General features: G+C 37.8%; 1 protein-coding gene across 1 annotated transcript in view; it reads left to right on the top strand.

The window, feature by feature from the left end:
- FBN2 (fibrillin 2) overlaps nucleotides 1-25,388 on the top strand; it is a 257,001-nt gene that overhangs the window by 131,774 nt on the left and 99,839 nt on the right. The window contains exons 9-17 of the mRNA XM_058737181.1: nucleotides 3,801-3,953; nucleotides 5,447-5,680; nucleotides 6,631-6,768; nucleotides 11,936-12,055; nucleotides 12,970-13,095; nucleotides 14,150-14,272; nucleotides 16,065-16,187; nucleotides 21,666-21,818; nucleotides 24,860-24,913. Of these exons, the coding sequence (XP_058593164.1) occupies nucleotides 3,801-3,953; nucleotides 5,447-5,680; nucleotides 6,631-6,768; nucleotides 11,936-12,055; nucleotides 12,970-13,095; nucleotides 14,150-14,272; nucleotides 16,065-16,187; nucleotides 21,666-21,818; nucleotides 24,860-24,913 (1,224 nt within the window). The remainder of the gene's footprint in view (nucleotides 1-3,800; nucleotides 3,954-5,446; nucleotides 5,681-6,630; nucleotides 6,769-11,935; nucleotides 12,056-12,969; nucleotides 13,096-14,149; nucleotides 14,273-16,064; nucleotides 16,188-21,665; nucleotides 21,819-24,859; nucleotides 24,914-25,388) is intronic.

The following is a 25,388-nucleotide window of genomic DNA, read 5'->3' on the forward strand; positions in this document are numbered from 1 at the left end:
GTGCTATTAAGAAGCCATTGATTGGTTCAAATACTCCTTGGAAAGTAATCAGTCTCTCTTTTTAGCCATTTTTAACCTCCTTATTTTTTCTTTGTGGATCTGCAGTTTCATAGTGATGTGGCAAGCTGTGTATTTCTTTTTATTTTTCCCGCTTATTGGACATCATAGATCTGAGACTGTCTTGGAACTTTGTTAGAACGGTTCTAAGATAGTATCTGTTAAATATTGCCTCTTCCCCAGTACTTTCTAGTCTCTTACTAGATGCATTTTACCTTCTGATACTCACCTCCATATTTTTTAACTGTTTTTTCATACATTCTCCACGACTTTGTCTCTCTGAAGTACACTGAAGATAAATTATTCAGATATGTCTTCGAGCTCACTAATTCTCTTTTCAGCTACGTGCAGTATACTGTTCATTACATCCACTAGGCATTTTATTTCAGTTATGATAGTTTTCATTTATAGAGGTTTCACTGAAAGTTTTTAAGACTGTTCTATCATGGTTTATGGACCCTTTTTATCTGTTCACAGTTTCAGACTTTAATTGCCTTAAGCATATGAAATATAATTTATTTATAATTAATATTTAATGAATTATCGTTAAAAGCAGTTACAAATTGTCCACCTGTCCTGACCATTCTCATAGCTGATATCTGATGTTTATTCAGCTGCTTTTGTTTATGTAGCCTTGTTTCTTTTTTGTGTTATTTACTCATTTATTTAGCTATTTATTTTTTTGTTAGCCACTCCTGTCTCTTGGGACTTTGCCTATGAGAATTCTTTGAGACCTGCTTAATATTAAGTCCTAATTTGCTGTATTTTACCTTTGTCAGTTGCATGGTATCCCTGCCTGAGGACCTCTATGTAGTATATTCTTACTTTGAAGTTTTTCAGACCGCAGCCTAGTATGAATTGAGACACCAAAGTGTCTCTGTAAGGAAGAGCTTGGAGTTAAGATTCTTAGGAGAGGTTTTTTGTTTTTAGTTTAATTTTGTTTTGTTTTGTTTTTTAACCTCCACTCAACACTGAGGTAGAGACAGATAAGTCTCTTAGCTTCCCTCCTGTACATTATCACCTTGTCCTAAGGATATGGGTCTTTGGGGCCCTTCGTTTATGAGGGAGTTTTCTATTACTTTTTGTGTTGGAAGGGAGAATCTGGGCTTTTTATCTTTTATTTCCTGGACCCTGTGAAACTATCAGGGCTGAAATTGAAAGTCTCCAGAGTTTTGCAGAAGCTGTAAAGCTGAAACTTAGCTGTGCACTTACCTCTCAAGATCCTGTTTTCACTTCATTGTGAGACTCTGTTTTTCCCTTTCTTTCATGCCAGCTGGGTAATGTAATGTATTTTTAAAATACTTTCTCATATTTTAGGCAGGATCTTTAAATTGGGAGGGACATTCAGGGTAGCTAATCCACCATTCTGCTGGGAACACAACAAATACTGTTTTATTTAAATCTGCCACAAACCCTGTTCCGAGAAGGAGAAGACTTAAATATAGTTGCAAAATCAAGCAGTAAGATTTTGATGGAAGAACTAAGTCTTCTGATTCAAGGCCATGGTTTTGCTTTTTTATTGTTTTGTTTTGTTTTCTGAGTTTTGTCTTTCATTTTTTCTCAAACTTCATGGTGCAAGCTCCTCCTTGCAGAATCCTTGAAGACAGACATACATTCAGCCTACTTTGTAGTACCGAGTGTGTTTCGTAACTGAGATTATTGCTATGAGTTTAGGATTTTCTAATCTGCCTTATCCTATTCTTAAGGAATGTAGCAATCAAGTAAATCTAGGAATATGATATCTGGGGTTCCTGGAATAAATATTCCAAAAATTAATTTCCTGGATCATTTTTGGGAATAGACACCTACCTGTAAACTTACTCCCAGTGGCAGTCTGTCCAAGCCCAGCTTGGAGAGTTCATGAAATGTCTGCCATGCAGTTTGCATGCATGCTTCAAGTTGAGTACTTTGCTTTTGGGCTTAGTGACTTCCTTTTGGGGAATGAAAGGAGGTGTTCTGATTCTTAAAGGCAGTACCTTAAAGCCATTTTAACAGTAGCTTATTTATTTTTTGACAGTAGCTTAGAAGCATCCTGAGGTATACTACAGACCATTTGAGAAAATAGTATATTTGTTTCAAAGTCTCTATCTCGTACAAAACAATTTAAGCTTTACCTATTAATTGAACTTTTTGGCAACTGCTGGATTCATCTGCATCAGTGGAATGCAGCTCCTGATTGCCATGGTACACATTTATTCTTGCCATCATAGACAAAACTTCTTTGAAGCTTCTTGATAAAAGTTGAATCATATATAATAAACCAGACCCACAATTTTATCTCCGTTGGGTACCATAAAAACAGTTTTAGTTTAAGCTCACTGGGTTTATAGATGATATTAATATTTTATCCCCGTGCAATTTTGCATTTTATGTTCTTTTCTGATGACGTCTTCCAGACTTCATCTTCTATTTTGATCCATTTGCTACTCTGCTGCCAGAGGGACCTTTTATTGTAATCAAACTTGATCATGTCAGTGCTCTACTCCCAACACTGCAGGATAATGCAAAACTCCTCACCATCACAGTCCTGCCAGGCCCCATGGTTACAGCCTGGTCCTCACCTGACTTGACTTGTCACCACCATTTGACATCATTTATTGCCCTAATTCTCAAAAATGTCTTGTCCCGCCTCATGGCTTACAACACGTGTGTACACACCTCATTCATAGGTATGTACCTTGAGCCTGACTGTCCCTCAGGGTTCAGGCTCCTGTATTCAACATCCCAGATGTAACATGTTTTAGAGAAGCCTTGTACTATGCCCCTGAATCCTGTTTTTCCCCTTGTCTTCCTGTCTCAGCTGTCTAAATCAAAAACTTAGGAAATTTCCAAGACTCTCTTAATCTCATACCCTACTCCCAAGCAATTCCCTCTGGCTGTACCTTCAAAATATATCTGCCATCTGACTGCTTTTATCATTGTCACTGCTCCCACCATCATCTGGGTCCCCATTATCCATCACCAATTCCCATCACTGGTATTCCTGCACTCACCACTGTCAACAGCCAAAGAGTTCTTTTTAATAATGTAAACCATTATCTTTCCTCTAACTGAAAGCATCCAGTGACTCTTACAGCACTCCATATAAAATTGAAAAGTCCTTCTCTAATGGTTCACGTGGTATTGTGTTTGGTATTTCTCTGAGCTTAGAGTCTTCCACTCTCCTTTTGTGTTCCCTTCTCTGGCTGCATTGGCCCCTTGTTTTTACACACATTGAGCACATCCCCTTCTTCTTCTTCCACCTTCTCTTCCCTCAGATAATCACATGGCACCTGGTCTCATATCATGCAGGTCTCTGCTCAGATGTCACTAGCTCAGAGGAGCTGTTTGTGATCAACCTTTCTAGAACAGGAGCTGTATCAGTCAGGTATTGCTGTGTAACAAACAGCCATAAACGCTCAGTGGCGAACAGCACTGTGCGTCTGCAAGTCAGCTGGAGATTGGATCATCTAGGCTGGAATTGGGCTCTTTCTTTCAAGCTCTGGCTCTATAATATGGGCTCACATCTGCTTTGTGTCTTTCATTACTGTATGCCTGGGATATAGCATGGAATAGGTCAGTGAGTATTTGCTTAGTAAATGAGTAAGGAAATGCACAAATGTCATAGAAAGCAAAAGAACAAATAGGTATAATAGGGGTTAAGTAAGATTTCCTTCACTTAGCCTCTTCTAATATGTAAAGTAATGGATGTAAGAACTTGAAATAATTCTTCCACGCCTTCTCTTTTGTTTCCACATGTTCAGATCAGAGAACAGGCACGTGTTTCTCGGGCCTGGTGAATGGTCGCTGTGCACAAGAGCTCCCGGGCAGAATGACAAAAATGCAATGCTGCTGTGAGCCTGGCCGCTGCTGGGGTGTCGGAACCATTCCTGAGGCCTGTCCCGTCAGAGGCTCCGGTGAGCAGCTGCCTGCTTTGCTTGTCTCCTCAGGACGGGCAGTGTTAGGAAAGTCAGCAACAGTAATGTACTTTGCTCTTCTGAAAGTCCAGTCATATGTGTATTCCTCTCTCTGTCTTCAGTATGACTAGGGTGTTTTGGGGAGGGATAGGGCAGCATTGTTTATTTGGGATCAGTTTTTATTATATCCACTTTATTAATATCAGAAAAATTCCTGAAAGCTGATTATGACTGGTCTTTGTGTGAGTAGTTTTAAAAATTATTCTGAATATCAATATTTCAGTTCATTTTAGAAACCTGCTTATCTTTCATTTCAGAGCTATGACTGTCTTTGAGTAACCTCCATTTATATTTTATTTCATAAGTGCCCCTATTTTCTAGTAACCCAATCCTTGGAGATATTTTCTCATTTCTAATGACCTGAATATTAAGAATACAAGGGTAGAAGGACACCTGTCATTCATTTTGCTGTATTAACCATATAATTGAGGTTGTATGTGGAAATTAGGTTAAATGGGAAGTAACTCCTCTTGTTAATGTGATATGAATGGTAAATTATAATTAATGTTTATCAGTTACATACAGGCATTCAATATGTCTTACTATGTAGCCTTTATGTTAAACTATAGTATTATGAAAACAACTAAACTTTGTGAACTATTCTTCTAAAGATAGGTGTCTGTATGTACTGTTATGGAGAAAAATACTAAGGCATATTCCTTCAAAATCTCTAAGCTATCCAACATCAAAATTGAGTAGTAAAAAGTGTTAAAAAAAAAAAAAAGCACCAATAATGCGTAGTATATAATTTTGGAAACTAATGGTCTCACTAGTAGTATTAACCCTGAGACAATTGCTTCAGTGAAATAATCTTCATTTCTACTGACACAGTGCCCTAATTCTGAGAACAGATAAGGAAATAAGGAGATGACTTATAGGCTTGCTTCTTTTCTCTCAGTTTTAACACTTGGGAAAATAAGGCGAAGGTTGAAAAGCTGACTAAACACTGTCTTCTGTTAAAATCCATATTAGAAAAAAAAGTATTTTCTGAAGCCACCTTAATCACGTAAAGAAAAGAAAGGAGATAGGAACAATGTGTAGGTGCAATGCTGATGAAGTTTTCATTAAAACCAAATATAAATAATGAATCACTTAAAGCTTTCGTTTTCATCCATTTAACAAAATTTCTTGCATTCATAGTTATATCTGGAATTTTACAAGTTGCACTTGGGGAGATAAAATCAAAATGCACATATAGACAATTCTTTGGTTATACAACCCAGTTAAAATATGGCAAATGGGTTTTAATTTTTTTTCTGAAACATCTCTACCATTTCCTGCTACTGCTAGCATTGATAACATTTATCAAGATAATATCTTACTTGTTCAGACCAAATAATAGAGATAATCTAAAATAATCTTACAGTAGAGAGATGGTTTTTATCGTGCAGAAGGTCATCCATCCATGTTTAACTGATGTTTTTTTCTTCTAGAGGAATATCGTAGACTTTGCATGGATGGACTTCCAATAGGAGGGATTCCAGGGAGTGCTGGTTCCAGACCTGGAGGCACTGGGGGGAATGGCTTTGCCCCAAGTGGCAATGGCAATGGCTATGGCCCAGGAGGGACAGGCTTCATCCCCATCCCTGGAGGCAATGGCTTTTCTCCTGGAGTTGGGGGAGCTGGCGTAGGAGCCGGAGGACAGGGGCCCATCATCACTGGACTAAGTGAGTGTTCACTCTTTGTGTAGACACTTCAGTTTTCTGCCTTAAATGATACTTTAATATCTAACATCTTTTTCAGAAGGGGTGTGTGTGTGTGTGTGTGTGTGTGTGTGTGTGTGCGCGCGCATGTGTGTAAAACTTATTTCAAGATCTAAAATAATGTAGTAGTAAAAAATTCTTAGGAAAATGCTGTTTTTCTCTTCCATAAGCTTTCTAAATTGGAGACAGGAAGAGTGACCCGAGTTCGCTTTGAAAATAAAGACAAGAGCATGGTAACACTCCAGTCCAGATGACGCCATTAAAGAGCATGTTTTTGGTTCCAGTATATTTCATTTGGCCGTTTGGAGCTGCCCTGTTCATACACCCCTTGAATTATTTTCCAGGACCATTTTTCAACTGAGATAAACTGAATAAGTCTTGCTCTTGCTCTGTGCCTATCCAAATATTTTAATGAAATATCTTTCTTTTCCTCACCCTTTTTTGTTGAATAACTTGGGCTTCCAGCCAGAACTGGCATTGGCGTACTTGACATTTAAGTCCATTCTTTTTATAAGAACTGCTCTTGCTAATAATATTTAATGATGTCCTACAGTGTTCTGTTTATTCTTTTTGGCATGTGGCCTATTTACTATATCTGAATATTCAGCACAGTTACAAAAAAAAAGGGGGGGAAATGGAAAGCATTCAAATGTACAGTACAACATTCCTGAAATTTTGAAAAGACATCATTATGGGCAGGGTTTCCAGATGTATAACTTAACAAATGCAAGTTACTACCATGTGTCTCAGGAATATCTTTTAGATTTTCAACATTCAAGTTTTAATATAGAATAATGTGAGCCTTTGATATGTGCACCTGAGTGGACTATGAAATAGCCTTTTAAAAATCAGCTGTAATAAAAGCAGTGCATGTTGTAATGATGAAACACCACTTGTGCTTTAATTCTGTGTAGCTATTCTGAACCAGACAATAGATATCTGTAAGCACCATGCAAATCTGTGTTTAAATGGACGCTGCATACCTACTGTGTCTAGCTACCGATGTGAATGCAACATGGGGTACAAGCAGGATTCAAATGGGGACTGCATAGGTAAGCTCACGATTCTTTAACCCTTCTGTGTTTTTTCATAGCTTTAGGAACAAATTGGACTGGATATCATTAAAACAAGAGTCTTTTGAAGCAAAGCTAATTTCCAGCGTGTCTCTGCTGTGTGTATGGTCTTCCATAGGCTCTTTCAAGAATCTGCCACTTTTTCACATGCTAAATATTGAGATTTCTGTCTCTGCCTCTCTCTTTCCTCCCTTCATAGCTGAACAACACTGGATATATGGTAGTGTCATCACCATGCAGAAGAAGGTGCAGATTGGGAGGTTACAGTTGATGAGTCACTTTTGGACATATTGAGTATTAGGTATCTGGGACATTGAGTTATAAAGGTCTAAAGCTAATGGGAGTATTCAGAGCTAGAGTTACAGATCGAGACATCAGTGAAATTCAGGTGACTGTGAGAACTGTGACGATGAGTATTGTCACCCAGGCTGAACGAACCCCAGCAGGAGTAGAAAGATAACAGTAGTACTGTGGCTGGAACCCTGTGCAATAGCAGCATGGTCCCATAAACAAAACTCAGTAATAGCATTGGTGAGATAGCCAGATAATCCAAAAGTATTACGTCACTGAAGCTCCACAGGGGTACCCTTTGAAGAGAAAAGTATCGGCAAGTGAGAAGTATGGCAGAAATATCATGAGGACCGAAAAATCTTTTGGATTTTATGATGAAGAGGGTTTTGATGATCTCTTGAGAATAGTTTTAGTTTAGGAGTAGTTTAGGGAATGGTTGTGTATATGTTTCATGATTAGTATAACCCTAAATACCCTATTTGGGTTCACATCTTCTGTTATAGCATACAGATGACAAGACCAGGAACAGATAGTATCATAATTTTGCCAGGGCAAACTGAAAAGTTTTAAGTGCACTATGATTATGAGGGAAGATGTGAGCCAAATGTGATGTTTTGGAAAAACCAATTATTGTAAACTAATACAGAGCTCTAAGATCAGAATGATTCAGTGAGGCTTACCTCAGGATCCTCATGTACAGTTGCACAAGTTTTGCACTGCGCAAGTCTAGAGGGGCTATTCACATAATCTATATAAATGTCTTACCCTAGGGTTTTACAGGAGCCCTGGCTTAGCTGATACTCCCAGACACTGGTTTAAGTGATAGACCAGGTGATTATTTTTGGATCACTGTGAAATACTGATATATTTATTATTATATGACTTGTAAGTGACTTTCCTCTTAGAAAACATGATTATAAGCATGCAATATATAAAATCTTGTACATACATACAGAATCAACTGAAACATGATTGACTTTTGTTAAATGTATATTTATTTTTGAGACAGAGAGAGACAGAATATGAGTGGGGAAGGGGCAATGAGAGAGGGAGACACAGAATCCAAAGCAGGTTCCAGGCTCTGAGCTGTCAGCACAGTGCCCGACACGGGGCTTGAACTCACGAACCAGGAGATCGTGATCTGAACTGAAGTCAGGTGGCCAACCGAATGAACCACCCAGGAGTCCCATGATTGACTTTTTTTTTTTTTTGCTACTAATGTTTGTGATTCATATGTCACTGCATGATTCACTAACCAACAAATAAAAATAGGCCAAAAGTTAAATATTTTGTTTCAGTTAGCCACAGACCACCATTTAGTTCATATTAGCACCCAGGTGTACTTCATTCTACCTAGGAAAACACCTGTACTCTGGGGGATTCTGTGAAACATTGGCATAAAGAATTATCTTTAAGGATCAAAAGTTTTTTTCTGTAGTCATGTGTGCAATCCAGCATCTCCTTAACCAGGGTTTGTGTAGAGAATTAAGTCCTACAGAAAGTGATTTCAGTAACTATTTTCATGAATCCCCCCAAGGGTGATGCACAGGTAGCGTAACTCCAGATGCAAAGGATAGGAGCCAATCACATGCAATGGATGTCCTAAATAGGTCCTTCCTTTTCTGGAACCCACATGAGAAGGGCTGCTACCACCCTTTTTAAAAACTCTGTCTATGGTAGCATTGGGATTGCACGTCTGTACAGTTAAGGTGTTAATATATCTCTCACTTTTGTATTTTACCCAAACGTTGTTACAAACAGTTCCATTCTAGATTGGTCTCATCCTCTGGTCCTGCAAAGTTAAAACCTAAGCAAGATTATCTTTCTAACCATAGTAATTCATAGAGACAAAGATAAGTATCAGGGAATATTTTCAGAAAGTAAATTTTTAATATTTTTATTTCAGTATTTTTTGTAGGGTCAGCTTCTCATCAGTTTGAGTTTTTAAATAGGTCAGGATATCAGAAAAAGTTCAGAGGATATGAGTTAAATAGTGTTTTAAATTATAGGAGCCCAAGATAGGATTGGTAGCTACTTTAATTATGCTGTGTTTTGAGGAATAGCAAACAGCCATTATTATTTGGGAATTTGTGGCAGATACTGATGAAGTGTCCTAACATGAAAGGTGGTAACTCTTTTAAAGGATCACAGAAAAGGAAAATAGAATTGGGTCCATTTTGCTGTTCTAAGAATTACTCCTGAGACCTGTAAAGTTTTATTTACTCACCACATTTTTCTCTCCTTTTCCTGAGAGTTCTTCTCTCAAATGTAATTCTGGCACTTGTTTATGTCCGTATAAGAAAAACTGCTGTTAGTAGTAGGTGTTAATTCCATTCAAATCATTTTATTTTGGAATAATAATACTTTCTGTTTCTATTGGGCCACAGGTAACCTTAGAGCCCTTGCCAATTAAGTGATTACTAATTTGGAATATAAAATACTTTTCAAGGCTAAATATTTCTCACCCCGATAGTATCCGAGAATGTAACCATTTTGATAATCAGCAGCTGTCTCAGTGACTTCATTAATTTCAGGAGTTTAAAATCCTGTGAATTTTGCTGAAAAGTACTCAGTCCCCAATGAAAACACGGGAAGAAACCAAAGTGCACAGTGCCCCTATTCCCCTACACCAGGAGAAACAGAGGTGATCACTTGGAAGGACTAGGCCGTGAGACCTCAGAATCAAGAGCCATGAAATGTACGTTTCACAACATGGCAGTGGTCATTTCTGATTAGACTAAAACTTAAAATCTTACAGCAATCCCAGAAAACAAGTGGGGTTTTAAAGGCATGGATTTTATTTATTTATTTTTTAATTTTTTTTTTTGACATTTATTTATTTTTGAGACAGAGAGAGAGAGAGCATGAACAGGGGAGGGTCAGAGACCGAGGGAGACACAGAATCTGAAACAGGCTCCAGGCTCTGAGCTGTCAGCGCAGAGCCCGACGCGGGGCTCGAACTCACGGGCCGTGAGATCATGACCTGAGCCGAAGTCGGACGCTTAACCGACTGAGCCACCCAGGTGCCCCTAAAGGCATGGATTTTAAACGCACTAATAGTTTTTGGTAGATGTTTTCACTTCTAAAGAAGAAATAAGTAAGTGAACTATTGTATCTTTCTGTGTACTGATCCCTTGGTGTGGTCTCTCAGAGGCTCAGGGCTGTAATGGCAAAATAACTGCCCAGAGCTGTCATAGCCATTGGCGGGGGCAGGGGCTTGGGAGCAGGTTTTCAGGAAAGCAAAAGGTCTTGAGAAGTGGCCTGGCTTCCCGGGGCTTGGGTGCATGGTCTTATGTTCCTCACTAGAACAGAGCTATACAGTGACTCTTCTGAAAAGGAGCATCTACAACACATTTTTAAATGTTGCATTTGAGTATTACGTATGCTAGAGAATTTAAGCTATCTTCCACACTGCAAACTCAAGGTGATAGTTCATACTGGAAAGTCCATTAAGTATACTTTATATGCTTGCTAATGCTCTAAACTCTGTCTTTTCTCATTTTGCCTCATTCCTTTGGCCCAGTAGAATTGATGTTATCAACCCAAAGTTGAAATGTAAGTGAATCTTAATGGGCTGAAGGCATCCTTGGATGAATTGAAAAAGCATTTAATCCTTTTACTCTCTGTTGTTTTTATTTAATTTGCTATGAGTTTTTTTTTTTTTTGTTTTGTTTTTTTCTCCTCCTGTACCAGAGAGGGCTTAATTGCATTTACTCTGAGTGTTTATATAAATGAGATTGGTGAGTTTGATAGATTACAGTTTCTTTTTAAAGACCATCTGTGAAAGGAGTAATCTGTTTATGAAAATAGTAAACCTGTGAATTCATTGGATTGTTGTGCTCTCCAATATAGCTGAAATTGTATATGTTAATGGCCTCTACATGTACATGAAATGGCAGGTCATTATGCCCATACCAGCCAGCGAGGTTTTTAATTTGCTAGCATCCAAAATTATATTTTGTGGGCATTGCTGAAATAAAATGAATTTAACTTTTTCTGACTCTGGCACATGTGATTTTTCTGGGCTTTGGGTAGTCCAGACTGTTCCGTCTGCCATTTTGTCTTGCAGCCTCTGAATTCCGTGATGGGGTTTCCATTTAATCAAGCCTTAGGGGAACTAAATGAAAAGCAGTAATGTTTGTCACATTTAGGATCAGAACTCATATTTGCATTGAACTTAGTTTATGCAAAAAATTCCTGTGCCCATTTAAGGTCCTAAAGAAATCTGAGGTTGCTGAATATGATAGACTTTGTTTTAATTAATTTCCATTTTCTGTCCCACCCTATGTTACTTGAAATAACCAAGCCTTGGTGCCTACGTAGTTACATATCTAATTGAGGATGACAAATAATAACACAGAAATTCCACAATCTGTCATTCTCTTTTTTTAAAACTAGTAAAATTGACAGTATGAAGATATACATACATATCTTACAACATCTTTCATTGGGTTTCTAATACTCTATGAGGTTGTGTAGAGGCTATTAACTTGCCTGGATTACTATAGATAAGTGTGATAGCCTTTTGGAACTCACGGCTATTACTTTGTAGTCAGCTTTAAAAAAAAAGCTTCTCCGAGCTTTTAATCATTGTGCATTTTTCAAATTGAAAAATCATTATTTCTTGATTAAAGCAAATTCCCTTGTAGTTTCCAATAGGCAATATTTTTGTAAATCTCTAGACTGGCCTCTCTGTATTTGAAGAAAGGAATTTTCATTCATTTATAAATACTCGGCTATTTAGACTATTACCACTGACTGGCCTTCTCTCAAATTTGGGGGGCCTCAATGTACTTTAAACAAACATTTCTAGAAATGGAGTGAAGTCTGTAATGGTTTCTTTTGCTGCTCACAGATGTTGATGAATGCACATCAAATCCCTGCACTAATGGAGATTGTGTTAACACACCTGGATCCTATTATTGTAAATGTCATGCTGGATTCCAGAGGACTCCTACTAAGCAAGCATGCATTGGTAAGGCAGTTTGCTTTCACATGTGAAAATGTTCCATGAAATATAGTGACCCAGGCTGTTGAGGTTAAAAGTAAATTTGTATTAAAATAAGACATGGAATGAAGTAGGTGCTGTTACATTACTACAGGTTTATTTTATGCTCCCCTCAGAAGTGCTTCCTTTAAACATAAACAGTATTTGCATATATAACCCTCGCAACATGCTATCTGGCTTTGCAAAATTCAGTTTCTCTCCCTTCCCTAGATCACAACTTCCTTTCTCAAAATAACATCAGTAGCCTTACTGCTGTCTGAATAATGGAGCTCAAGATTTATAGTTGTTCTCAACTACTGTCTCCTTTGATGCTCACACATAGTCCGATACGAAGTCAGGCCTTGTCTTGAATCCCAGTTTTGTTGCTACACTCAGTACCCTCTTCCAAACTGATTCATCTCAGAATTCTTTTAGCAGATGACTCTGCTTGTTTTCTTTTTCATTTCCTCTTCATCCACGAGTAGTTGCTCATATAAGCTTACCTGGCAGGTTGCATCATTTTGCTCTTAACCCAGATAGTTTGATGGTCCTGTCTTCTTAGTCAACAGTCTGCTCTGAGTTTGGTGGTCTTTGACCATTGTGTCCAAAAGAGCTATACCAGCCATTCCACTGCACTGCCCACCCGCACCTAGCTTCCCTCCACACACCAACCCATTTTCCTCTTTCTTTCCCTCTTCACCTACAGTTAAGTCAGGACTGTAAAAAAAAAAAAAAAAAAAAAAAAGCTTGTGAGAGATGGAAATTTTGCTGAAGAAGCAACACGATCTTAGGTATAATGTGTAAGACACAGACTGGATACTGAACATCACATTTATTACCTTACTGTTTTTATCTGTGGTTACTGTAAAAGAGTAATGTTTGGCCATTCTTCATTATCACAGATATTGATGAATGCATCCAGAATGGGGTCCTTTGTAAAAACGGTCGATGTGTGAACACAGATGGAAGTTTCCAGTGCATTTGCAATGCCGGCTTTGAATTAACTACAGATGGAAAAAACTGTGTTGGTATGGAAACTGCCTGCTTCTTTGCAAAAGATTCTTAAGGGATATACATTTTTATTTAGAACCATATATGCTGTTTCCATATAAGCTCACACAACACACATGTGAGAATTCTTCAGATGACTTAGGTAAAATATAAATGCATTTAGAATGAGACCCTTAAAGTCAAAGGAAAGATTGTTTGGAAATGTTATAACAGTGAATAATGTACTGCTTCTGGGAATTTTCTGTGCGGTATATGTTTGATTAAAAGTAACAGTTTTTCTTCTGCCGTAGGTAATTATTAGTACCTACAGTATTTCACATTTTGCCATTACAATACTCAGAGGTTAGAAAAGGTCTCCCCTGAGCTCCAATCTGGGGGAATGTAAAACCTTTTGGCATATGTGATAATCCGATCTCTAAATTTGACGTCCTGGCAATGTCTGGCAATGCAGTAGGTATCAATACCTCACACAAATAATCTGTTCACACAGCAACTGGTGATAGTTCACCCAATGATGAAAGTCCAGTTCATTTCAGTTGTACCCCTGAAGTCATATTAACATTTTTGCTAATCAAAGTAAAAACCCTTCTCAGGTGGTTTGAATAACAACTAAGCACACCGTTTACTTAATTCTTTCCTTCTTGTCCCTTACGCTAAAGACCCTTCATGTTCTCCACACTATTTGCTCTCACTTGGTAGGCATTCAGATTAGGAAAAAAAAAAATCAGTGAGCACATAGCTTATTTATGTAGTAGAATGTGTGGGCACCTGGGTGGCGCAGTCGGTTAAGTGTCTGACTTCAGCCAGGTCACGATCTCGCGGTCCATGAGTTCGAGCCCCGCGTCGGGCTCTGGGCTGATGGCTCGGAGCCTGGAGCCTGTTTCCGATTCTGTGTCTCCCTCTCTCTCTGCCCCTCCCCCGTTCATGCTCTGTCTCTCTCTGTCCCAAAAATAAATAAAAAATGTTGAAAAAAAAAATGTAGTAGAATGTTATTGGCAATTATTAATGGAAGGAGTGGGAGCCAGCTCCCCCAAGGCCAGTGGCGTCAGTGACTCTGCTCTTCTCCTGCAGATCATGATGAGTGCACGACTACCAACATGTGCTTGAATGGCATGTGCATTAATGAAGATGGTAGCTTCAAGTGCATCTGCAAACCAGGATTTGTCTTGGCTCCAAATGGGCGTTATTGTACTGGTATGTATGGCTCTGAGATAGGGAAGTTACCATGATTGAAACCATCTTTTTTGTTTGAATGAATCATGCAAGAATTACTCCAGTTTCTTCATGTGGATTTCGTATTATTCACGTCTGCTGCTAATTCAGCGAGGCAGGTGTCTAAAGCTTCCTAGAAAAACACACATTGTGGTCTAGGAACAGTGATATCTTTACAAAAATAATAATGGTATGGGAAAAATTAAGGGAATGACAGACCGGTTCTAGCAAGTCTGGAAGAGACAATGTAGAAATAATTCCTCTGTATCCCATGCCTAAACAAAAAAGAGGAAGAAAGAAATCTTGAGAGGTTTTCATTTTTGTGTACTAAAACCAGTCATTCGTTACTCATTTTGTATTACGTATTTTCCACAAACTAATCTACAGATCGTGACTATATCATTGTCTAAAAATCTTACATCGACGTAGTGAAGAAATAATTTGACTGTTCCTATCAATTTTGTTTATAATGCCATTTTGAAAGCTAAGCTCCAGTGATAACTTTAGTAAGCAAAGAAGTGCTTCATGGAAATAAATAAGACTATATTAGGTTTCTGTTCACAATATGAATTTAGTAAGATGGAATAAATTTTGCAGTTTTTTTTTCAGTTTTCTCCTTTTAGATGAAATCAACTTTTGAATTCTTTCTGCCTTCCATTACATGCTTACCTGAATACCAAATAATTTCAGCAAAATTCCAGGGAGTGTTGAGGGAGATAATTCAAGACTGATTCTTGTATTTTTGAATAAAAAATAGCTTCTGGACTATTCAAGAAAGGGGAGTACGTTATTCAGTAGAAAGATTGTAGCTCTGCTGTTTCAAATCAAGACCGAGATGTCAGCTCAAGGTTGGTTGAATTGGATTTAACACAGGATTTGAGTTTAGTATTACTGCAGGGTGTAACATTACATTACAGCATGTAACTTTTAGTATTTCCTCAGAAACTTACATGCACATATAAATATGACCTAAATCTCAGCAGTTTTGCTGTCTTGCAATTTTTTAAATTTATTTTCTTATTAGAGATAGTGCCATCTGCAAATTAAAATGTTCATGATTTGGCGACCCTGTGTTTTGAAGGCTGTTTCATCTTTCAGGGAAGCCATTGATTGTTGGGTTACATGTGATAAACTTGAGCAGATTGAAAATTAAGAGATGCTCCATATTTTGTTATTATGACTTGATCAAGTTAATATTAAAAAGGCATCTCTCTTTAGTTTGAATTTTATATGTGTGTAAATAAAAGTGCCTGGGTGGCCCAGTCAGTTAAGCATCTGATTCTTGATGTTGGCTCAGGTCATGATCTCATGGTTCATGAGATTGACCCCTGCACTCTTGAGCACAGAGCTTGCTTGGGATTCTCACTCTCCCTGTATCTGCTTCTCTCCCCACACCCCTCAAAATAAATAAACTTTTTAAAAAATAAGATAATTACAAACATTTACTTTAATTTTAAGAATTTATTTTACTTAACTTGAATTAAATATCATTTAATAGTTAACAGAATTGGCATATAAATAAAGAAAAATGAGTGTGTAAGGCTCTTTTTTTTCCTAATGGATAAAGTGAGGCAACTTTGAGTCAGTATTTCTGAAAATGCATTTGAAAGAGTTGCATTTAGACCTGAGATTTGTCATCACATCTATGTGTCCTTCCATAAATTATAAAATGGAAAACAGAAGGTTGTTAGTCTAGAGTGATGACAACAGGCATACTCTGGAATAAGGTTAAGTTTACCCAGTAATGGCCTGAGTTGTGTTTCCCCCTGGACAGATGTTGACGAATGCCAGACCCCAGGAATCTGCATGAATGGGCACTGCATCAACAATGAAGGGTCCTTCCGCTGTGACTGTCCCCCAGGCCTGGCTGTGGGCGTGGATGGACGCGTGTGTGTTGGTAAGTGAATCATTCTCCAGTGTCCAAATGGTCTTTGAAAATCAGACAAAAATATATCCATACAGTGGAAAAGTATTCAGCCATAAAAAGGTAGGAAGTACTGCTAAATGCGAAAGTATGGATGTGCCTTGAAAACATGATGCTGAGTGAAAGGAACCACTCACAAAAGCCCAGATAGTGTATGATTCCATTCATATGAAATGTCTGAAGCAGGCAAATCTATAGAGACAAAGCAGATTCATGTTACTTAGAACAGAGAGGGTGGGGATGCCAGGATAAGGGGGTGGTAGCTAAAGGCATTTTTAAGATGGTGAAATGTTCTAAAATCAGTTATAGTGATGGTTATATATATATCTTTATATCTGTATATATATCTGTATCTATATATATCTGTGACTATGCAAAACAAAGAAAAAACTATTGTACTCTTTAAACGGGTTAATTCTTAGGTATGTGAATTATACCTCAGTAAAGTGGCTTAAAAAATGTACAGGGAGTCCACCTAGCTCCTTGCAGAAGGCTCTGATGAGATGCAAGTAAAAAAAAAAAACAAAAAACAACACTGTCTCTTGATTTCGGTTCAAGTCATGATCTTATGGTTCATGAAATTGAGCCCCCCATTGGGCTCTGTGCTGACAGTGTGGAGCCTGCTTGGGATTCTCTTTCTCCTTCTCTATCTAGCCCTACGTGACTGTCTGTCTGTCTCTCTCAAAATAAATAAATATATATTTTTTTAAATGCAGGAGAAGAAAAAAGGAGATCATCCTTAAAAAATAAAAAGAAATCATCCTTAAATCAGAATCCTTGATAATGTTAGCTGACTCTTTAAGTACAATGGATTTAGATGATGTAATTCATAACAACTAACATGAAAGAGGGATTATGGTTATATTTAAATAAGCCCTGTTTATTTAATATATTTAAAATAACACAATTTAAACACAATTTAAAATGTAAATAACTTCTCCCTTAGAACTTGGACTTCTGTCAAAAGGTAGAAATATTTTTACATAGTTATTCCTCATCGCTATGCAGCTAACTATAGAAACAAGGGCAGAATATGAGAGAGAATAGGTATTTTATTCTAAACCATGCCAAATTACTTTGCTTTTTAAAGGGGTACTTGTGCCAAATGGGTTCCATGCAAATCAGAGTTACAGGCATCAGTTTTAAAGAGGCAGGCAAATCAAAAATGTCATTGGCATTTCAGACCATATGGCATTTCAACCATATGTCCTAAAGATAACAATAGCAGAGTGAGGTCATTGTAAAAATACACTTAATGTGGTTTTCTCTCCAGCAGGCTTTCCTGAGACCCCTAGGGGGCATTAGCCATTGTGCACCTGCTGTTTCTCAGGTGACTCTGTAGAAAGCAGACACCCTTATTGGTTTAGGAGTGTAGATGACAGAAATGAAATTCTTTCTTAGACATAGGTGATAATACTTTACTCTTCCCTATGGGAATCAAAACCTTTGGATCCCGAAAAGTGGGGGAGAAAAGAAGCAACAGCAGATGGAAATAATCTGTCCAGTTACGTTCATCTACTGTCTCCAATTTAGGATTTATTTCAGCTTACAAGATTGTCAGCACTTCACTCAGGGATATTTTAAATACAGCAGCCAGAAGAATGTAGCTCCTTCTTGCTTCAGGAAGCTAAAATATTTTCAGTTGCTTTAATATACTTAGTTGCCCTTTTCCTTTACCGGAATGATTCTGTTGAAATGTATGATGAGTACAAAACCAGTTTTGGAGGAAGATACTATTTTTCCTTTAAGCAACCATCGTATAAGTAGCAATGAGGAATTCAGTGTCCAAACACAAATCATCATGCATTTTTGCCACATACGGAAAAGGCATTAGACATTGTTGCACAGACTCCAGGTTTTCACAACTGTGGTCGTTTAAACTTTTTAAAATAAAAACACCATTTGTTCTGGGTATAAAATTATATATTGTCGTTCCTGTCACCTGCTAGACCTTCTTTCTTGATCTCTTCTGCCTTTAGTGATGCTTTTGAGATGCATTGATTGTTGAAGTTAGGAATGAATCACTACTATTAATTATTAATTACTTATCAATTATATATTTTTCTTCAGTTTGTTTTCTTAGACATTGAGACGTGGGTTTTTATTTTCAAAAAATTAAACTATTATTGTAACTGGTATGTTGAAGAAGCATGGCTCACAGACAGGACATAAACAAAAGATAACTATATTGTGGTCTCTTGCATCCCTCTAAAAAGTATCTTTAAATTTATTCAGTAGAAACCACTCACCCAGTAAGTAAGGAAGAGAACTCAGGCAACCCTATAACTTTACTATTCATAAATAGCAAAACTTTATGTGACTACTTTAGGTAATGAAAACAATGTTAAGTATAGAAATTAGAATGCCCAGAGATAATATTCTGAACCTGACTTGAAGTTACAATTTCCCTTGCAAGCTCAGACCTTCATCAGCAAGAAGCTTTCTGACTCTACAAGGGTCAAAGTGCAGGAGGAGGGAAGAAGCAGGAGCACTGGTGACCGTTTCAGGATTGCTTCAAGGTTTCTCAGCTTCCCAGATGTTTAAAGCCACCCCTTGATTTCATAGTTCCTTCAGAGGCATTTGGCTGCCCTTACTGAGAGGCGGACACTGCATTTTCTTCCTGGGGGCTTTACTCATCTGCCTTCTGGTCTTTGAGCAGTCTGTTTCAGATAGGCTCTGTCTGAGGGTGTCTCATCACCTCTCCATGCCGTTGTGTTAGGACGCCTCTTAACGTGGCCCACGTCTAGTCCGTATGACCTGCCATCCTTTTGCCGTGTTAACCTCATCATGGAGGTGGATCTCACTCACCTCCCTCCATTGTCCCTCCCATAGGAAGAGCAGCCACTCACTTTTGCCTCTAGGTATGCCAGGCAGAGGCAGGCATGAAACTCTCCCCCTGCTCCCTGTGAAGTTCTTCTCTTTGGACCAGTGGTGAGAATGGTAGTCCCCCAACTCATAATCCAGCTCTTGCAAAACACTCCTCCTCAAAAAATACTCTTCTTAATTGCTGCTCTTTAAAACTATGTCTTCGATAATTGGGAAGGTTTTCGTGACCTGGCAACTATTTTCCATGTCCACTTCCTTCAGGGTGTAGTCTCAGAATTCACCTTGTTATTTGATATTTATATTATAATATAAATTGGGATTTTGGCTTCCATTTCCTATCCAACATCCTCCTACGTGAGCTTAAGAGTATTTCAACATCAGTTAATTTTCTTTATCCTAGTTGTATTCCTTACTAGCTCTTTGGCCATAGGTAGGATACATCATCTCTCTGCCTCTTTTTCTCATTAGTTTTTTGAAAATTAAGTAAAATAATATGAGATTTTTTTGTGTAAAGCTTTGAATGGTGTCTGGTATCTAACACCTACCCAGCAAGTTAGCTATTAGTTATTCTTGTTCTATTAGAATCATGGCATCACACCTAGGGTATTGTCTTAGAGTTGCTACTTTAAGCAATGAAGAAAAGCTGACAGTAAAGCTGACATAAAATAGAATGAGCATTTTGCATCCATACTTTACCACTGGTGTGTAGAATCTGAGCAACTTGTTTAAAAATTCCACTTTTTAAGTAAGAAAAGTCATGGAGAAAATTGATAACATGGAAAAGATACAGGTCAGGAGCATTCAGTTCCAATCCCTCTCCAGAACATGTATATGAGCACATCTGATATGAGCACATCTGATGGTGCTGCTGGTCCTGATGCCTCTTATCCTGTCCACCTGTAAGCAGTGTCTCAGTTATATGTGAAGAGTATATGCACTATGGTTCTGGTCTGAAACCTTTAACAGGAAAAGGTTGACTGTCCTTATTAAAAATAGAAGAGAGAAATAAGGAAGTCACCATATTCTTTGAGTATTTCCTGTGTGTCTTACACACTGTGCCTACTGCTTAACAAACAAGTCTCATTTATTATATAAACTCTATCCTTATTTAATGGGTGATGGGTGTGTTAAGTATTTTAAGTAAGCTCTTTCCCATAGAGACCAGACCCTAGGACAGTTCATGTCCCTAAAACCTACACATATGTTATGTTACTTTCCTTTTCATGGACCTTCTGGTATTGGGTATTCTATACAACTGAGTTAATCTGTAACCCAGGCCACTACATAATGTGTCTGACTCTTCCTGCACGTACCATAGGCTTCTTATCGACTTCCTTCTAGAAATTGTGAAAGGATTATATTCTCAACATGAAAACAGTAATGAAATTGACCATTCTGTGATGCTTTCTGAGATAACAGATGTCATTATCACAAAAATCGTATTCAACTCACAAAATCCTATTGGAAATGATGCACTGTGTTGTATTTGTGCATACTTGTCTTGGAATGGAGCCCTGCTCTGTTATGTTACTCTGAGCTGGCTTTGCCAGACCCCATCTCATCAGAAGCAGAAGGGGCAGCATATCTTGTCTGTAGGGTTGTTGTGGTGAATCTCATGTCTTCTTCCATGTGAGTGTTCACCCATCTCATTGTCTAGTGCAGCCATAAAGCTTATCGTTTTAATGGGAAACATCACCAAATCTTAAGCAGCAGGTGACTCAGGTTACTTTGTGTTATAATAAGCAGATAAAACTATTTCCAACAAGTTGGGAATAACTATGCCAGTGTCTGGTTTACACACTATACAGCTTCTCTGGCCTCTCTGGTGAGCTGAGTTTTTTTATAGTTCACCATTGAGTGTCTGACAAAACGGTAGCATATTGTATGAGGCATCAGAGTGAGGGCGTAAGCTGGGTATGCTTCTTTGAGACATAGCATGATGTAGAGGAAAGAGGAAGGACTTTGGAAGTCGCGCAGCCTGAGTATGAATTCCAGCATGAGCAGTGGGTGGTGTAGGACTTGGAGCTGCTCAAGTAATCCTTCAGAACCTTGCCTTCCTCACTATAAAACGTGGATAATGATCGCTGTCCTGTGGAGTTGTCGATCAGAATGTTCAGTGAGATCATGTCTGCAAATTTTGAGAGTCTGAGATTAAAACATAGCCACAGTAGTAAACTGGGGGTTGACAAGAAAGGCCTCCTAATTCAGAAAGTTGAAGTAAGAAATTTCACAGCCAGGCACTTCATTGTTTCTAACCACTTCCAAAATAGAAATAGCACGTGTCATTTTGAGGATAGCATAGCCAGTGATTAGAGCTCAAAGTCATGTTTATAAATGATGGCATTATTCCTGCTTCACGAAAGGCCTGTGGGCTCAAGTGTGAAAATGAATGCTTGCATGGTGCGTAAAACTTTGTGTAGAAAAAAAAAAAGAATTGTTGACATTACAAGCATGCGTTTATTCATTTCTGAGCACCGTTAAATGCTAAAGATACAAAGAAAAAGAAAAGAGGCAAATGCCCTTTAAAGGCTTCCCATCCAATAGCCCCTTAGGTTCATAGAAACCCTCAGTTTTGAAATCTCTTTCTTTCACCATCTCCAGTTGTCACTCCACTTCCTCCTGCAGATACTCACATGCGCAGTACGTGCTACGGCGGGATCAAGAAGGGAGCTTGTGTCCGTCCTTTCCCCGGTGCAGTGACCAAGTCAGAATGCTGCTGTGCCAATCCAGACTACGGTTTTGGAGAGCCCTGCCAACCCTGCCCTGCAAAAAACTCAGGTAGTCCTGTTTGCCTGTGTCACGTCTGATAAAGAATCTAGAAAGGTAGCGTTAGATATTTGGCCAAAGAGTACATCAGCTCTCAAGTGTTCTGTCGTTATTTTCAGTTGAAGACCTCCAAGTCTTTGTTGGTATGTGAGGCATAGAATGAGGAAATGTGTCCTGTATTATTATCTATGATCCCCGCACAGAGAGTACACACAGGGGGTAGAGGAATGTGTTTGTTGACCCAATTATGGATGTTATAACATATTTATTATATGGATACCTTACTCCTCAGTGTTTTTGATATTTAATATCATTGTGAAGATGAACAGCATAAAATCCACTTGTCACTTTCAAGGTTATAGTGAATTCACGAGAGCCTGATTTTCTTTATTTTTAATCTAGCCACAGCATGGTCTTAGGCTGTAATCTAAGTGAGTAGTAATCATTTACTAATTTTTTCACAGATAGAGTCACATTACATGGCCTAATTCTTTGACTATTCTCTGACTCTTGTTTATTAATATTTTTACATAATCTGTACTGAATTTATGTAAGTATAGTAGGGACTCAAAAATAAACACAGCGTCTTTTTTTCTTTAAAGTTGAGAATAGTTGAGAGTGTAGTCAGGCAAAAGTATAAACTACAGTTTAGTGTGATTGATGCCTTGTGAGGGACATACAGACGCCCGTGTGGCTCACTCGGTTAAGTGTCCAGCTCTTGATTTTGGCTCAGGGCTTGATCTTGCGTTTCATGAGATTGAGCCCAGCATCAGGCTCTGAGCTGACAGGGTGGAACTGGCTTGGGATTGCCTCTCTCTCTCTCTCTCTCCCTCTCCCTCTCTCTCTCTCTCTCTTTCAAAATAAATAAACATTTTTTAAAAAGCAGGACATAAACAGGGAACTGGGAGAGCACACAGGAAGGAGAAGTAAGTGGTCTGGAGAAGCTGGGAAGGACTTCACAAGGCTGGGGGTGGGTATCTGCTTAGTTTCATCTTGAAAAAAGGAATAAGAACATTGCAGGTAGGAGATGGAAGAAATGCATTCCAGCCAAGGGAAATGGCTTGTAATTGTGTTGAAAATCTTCAAGGGATTGTTCAAATCTCAGCAAAGCATTAGCCTTCCTCTGGAATGAACTGAGCAGGACATTTTTTAAAAAGAAGAGTTAAGGCAGGAAATCTTGCCCTAAAAGTGTTTGTCAATTATGCATACTATGAAAGATGTACAAAAATTGGTAACAAGGCTAGATGAAAAGGTGAGTGAGCTAATAAAATCTGGCATCTAGAAACAGTTGTGACTTTAAATAGGAATGTAGGATACAATAAAGATAACGTTTAGGTTGGTGAGGAAAGATTGAACTAAGTAATGAATATTGTTGAAAAATAATAGAAAAAGTATGAAGTTAGCTCCTTGCATTAAACCTTACAAAATAACCTTCTTATAGAATATATAAACTATTTGTAATCCTGTGATAGTAAAGGACTAGCAAGAACAGAAACCAAAGACTAAAATACACATGTAAATTGGAAAAATATTTTGCTTAATTTATAAGGAATTTACACGAATTGGTGAGGAAAGTTGAAATCCTCCGCAGAAAAAAGTGCATTGTATGCAAACAAGATTTCACAAAATGCAAATGCAAATAGAGAGCCACATGAAAGGATGTGCTAAAATGAAAATTAAAATAAGACGTCATTTTTGTTCATTAGCTTGGTAAAGTGTCAATGATTGCTTTTTTCCATATAGGTAATCTCTTCTGCTGATGGAAGGCTAGCCTGGGACATGTAGGGAGAGGAGGAGTATCAGAAGCCTTAAAAAGAGTCATAAATGCTGAGCAGTTTGACTTCCAAGAGATTAACGTACTGATATAATTGAATTTCCTATTATTTATGATAATTGCTGAAAGTTGGACAAACCTGATTTCATCATTATGATCATACTGAATAAATGTGGTGCATCCACATAACTGAGTAAAAACAGTAAATAGTCTATTAAGTGGGATATGAACATGAAATGTCTGTGACACAGTGCTGAGAATCCAAGCCTGCTCCCCACCTTACAGCCTCTGTGATCTGGGGAGTCACTTCACATGTCTGCCTGAGTGTTCTCAGGTGTCAAAGAGGACAGCAATGGTATCTAGTTTGTGATTATTACTCAGCTGTAAAAGAGAATGAGAACTTGCCATTTGTGACAACTAAGATGGACTTAGGGATGTTATGCTAAGTGAAAGAAGTCAGAGAAAGAAAGACAGATACCATATGATTTCACTTACATGTGGAATCTAAAACTCAGAGCAAATAAACAAACAGAAGCAGAAGGTGACCTGTAAACACAGAGCAGACACTAATGGTTGTGAGGGAGTGAAGGGTTAGGCCACATGGGTGAAGGGGAATGGAAGGTATAGGCTTCCAGCTTTGGAATGAGTAAGTCACGGGGATAAAAGGTACAGCAAAGGGAATATAGTCAGCAGTACTGTAACGGTGATGTGACAAGCGGTAGGTACGCTTGTAAGGAGCACGGCATAACGTATCAGATTGTCCAGTCACAATGTATTACAGCTGAAACTAATGTAACATCATGTGTTAACCACACTTAAATGAAATGTCTCATTTGTAATATTGGGAGAATTAAATAGACTATTAGAAAATGCTGGAATACCAGGCACATGGTAAATGCTGGTATGTAAGTATTGCTGTTATGTAAGTATTCTTTATAATTATTTTGTTACTGAGAGAAAAACAGTTAAAAAGCATTCTCTGCAATCCATTTTGGATTTTTTTTTTTAAGTTTCCAAATGTGGAAAATATTTGTAACATTTATCGTTACATTAACTATATTCAGGGTGATAATCACAAGTGAGTTTTATTTTTTTATGCTCATCCATGATTTTGGAATTGTCAAAGTAATTATGTGCTGGAAAATAGTAACTATTTTTTTCGTTTTAAAAATTATTACCAGTGATTTTTCTTCATGGTAGTTTTGGAGTGACGTAAGTGACTTGTATACAGAGAGATAGTGTTTAGAGTTTTTCATTTCTGTATTTTTTTATCTTCCAGCTGAATTCCATGGTCTTTGTAGTAGTGGAGTAGGGATCACTGTGGATGGAAGAGGTAAGTCTATTGTATATTCAGTCTTACAGTAATTATGAAATTAGTAGTTTTATGATTATAACATGAGTTGTGAGAGTATTTCATAAAACATCAGTGTAAAATAATAAAACAAATTATCAGTGTAAAAAACTCGGTGTAAAATAATAAGATAAATTATCGCCTAGAATAGTGGTTATAAGCTAGATATATTAAATGTATGTAGATGCCACGTTCATAGGAGATAAATATTTAACTTTTAAATACACGTTGTTGAAAATGTCTCTAGCAAACTAGACCTGTAATTTTATGGGTACCATTGCTTAAGAAGAGGCTAAAGTTGGTATTTAAGTTTAGAAAAAGTGAGTCCGTTTAAAGAGAAAATATTAAATAGTGGTGCTGACATGATTTTAAAAAATCTTTAAGAAATACTTGATATGGATCAAGTTTGGGATTTACTACCCTAAAAATGAAGATTATTTGTGCCTAAGAATACTGA

The sequence above is a fragment of the Neofelis nebulosa genome, chromosome 1, assembly GCF_028018385.1.
Source record: "Neofelis nebulosa isolate mNeoNeb1 chromosome 1, mNeoNeb1.pri, whole genome shotgun sequence".
Classification (NCBI taxonomy): Eukaryota; Metazoa; Chordata; class Mammalia; order Carnivora; family Felidae; genus Neofelis; species Neofelis nebulosa.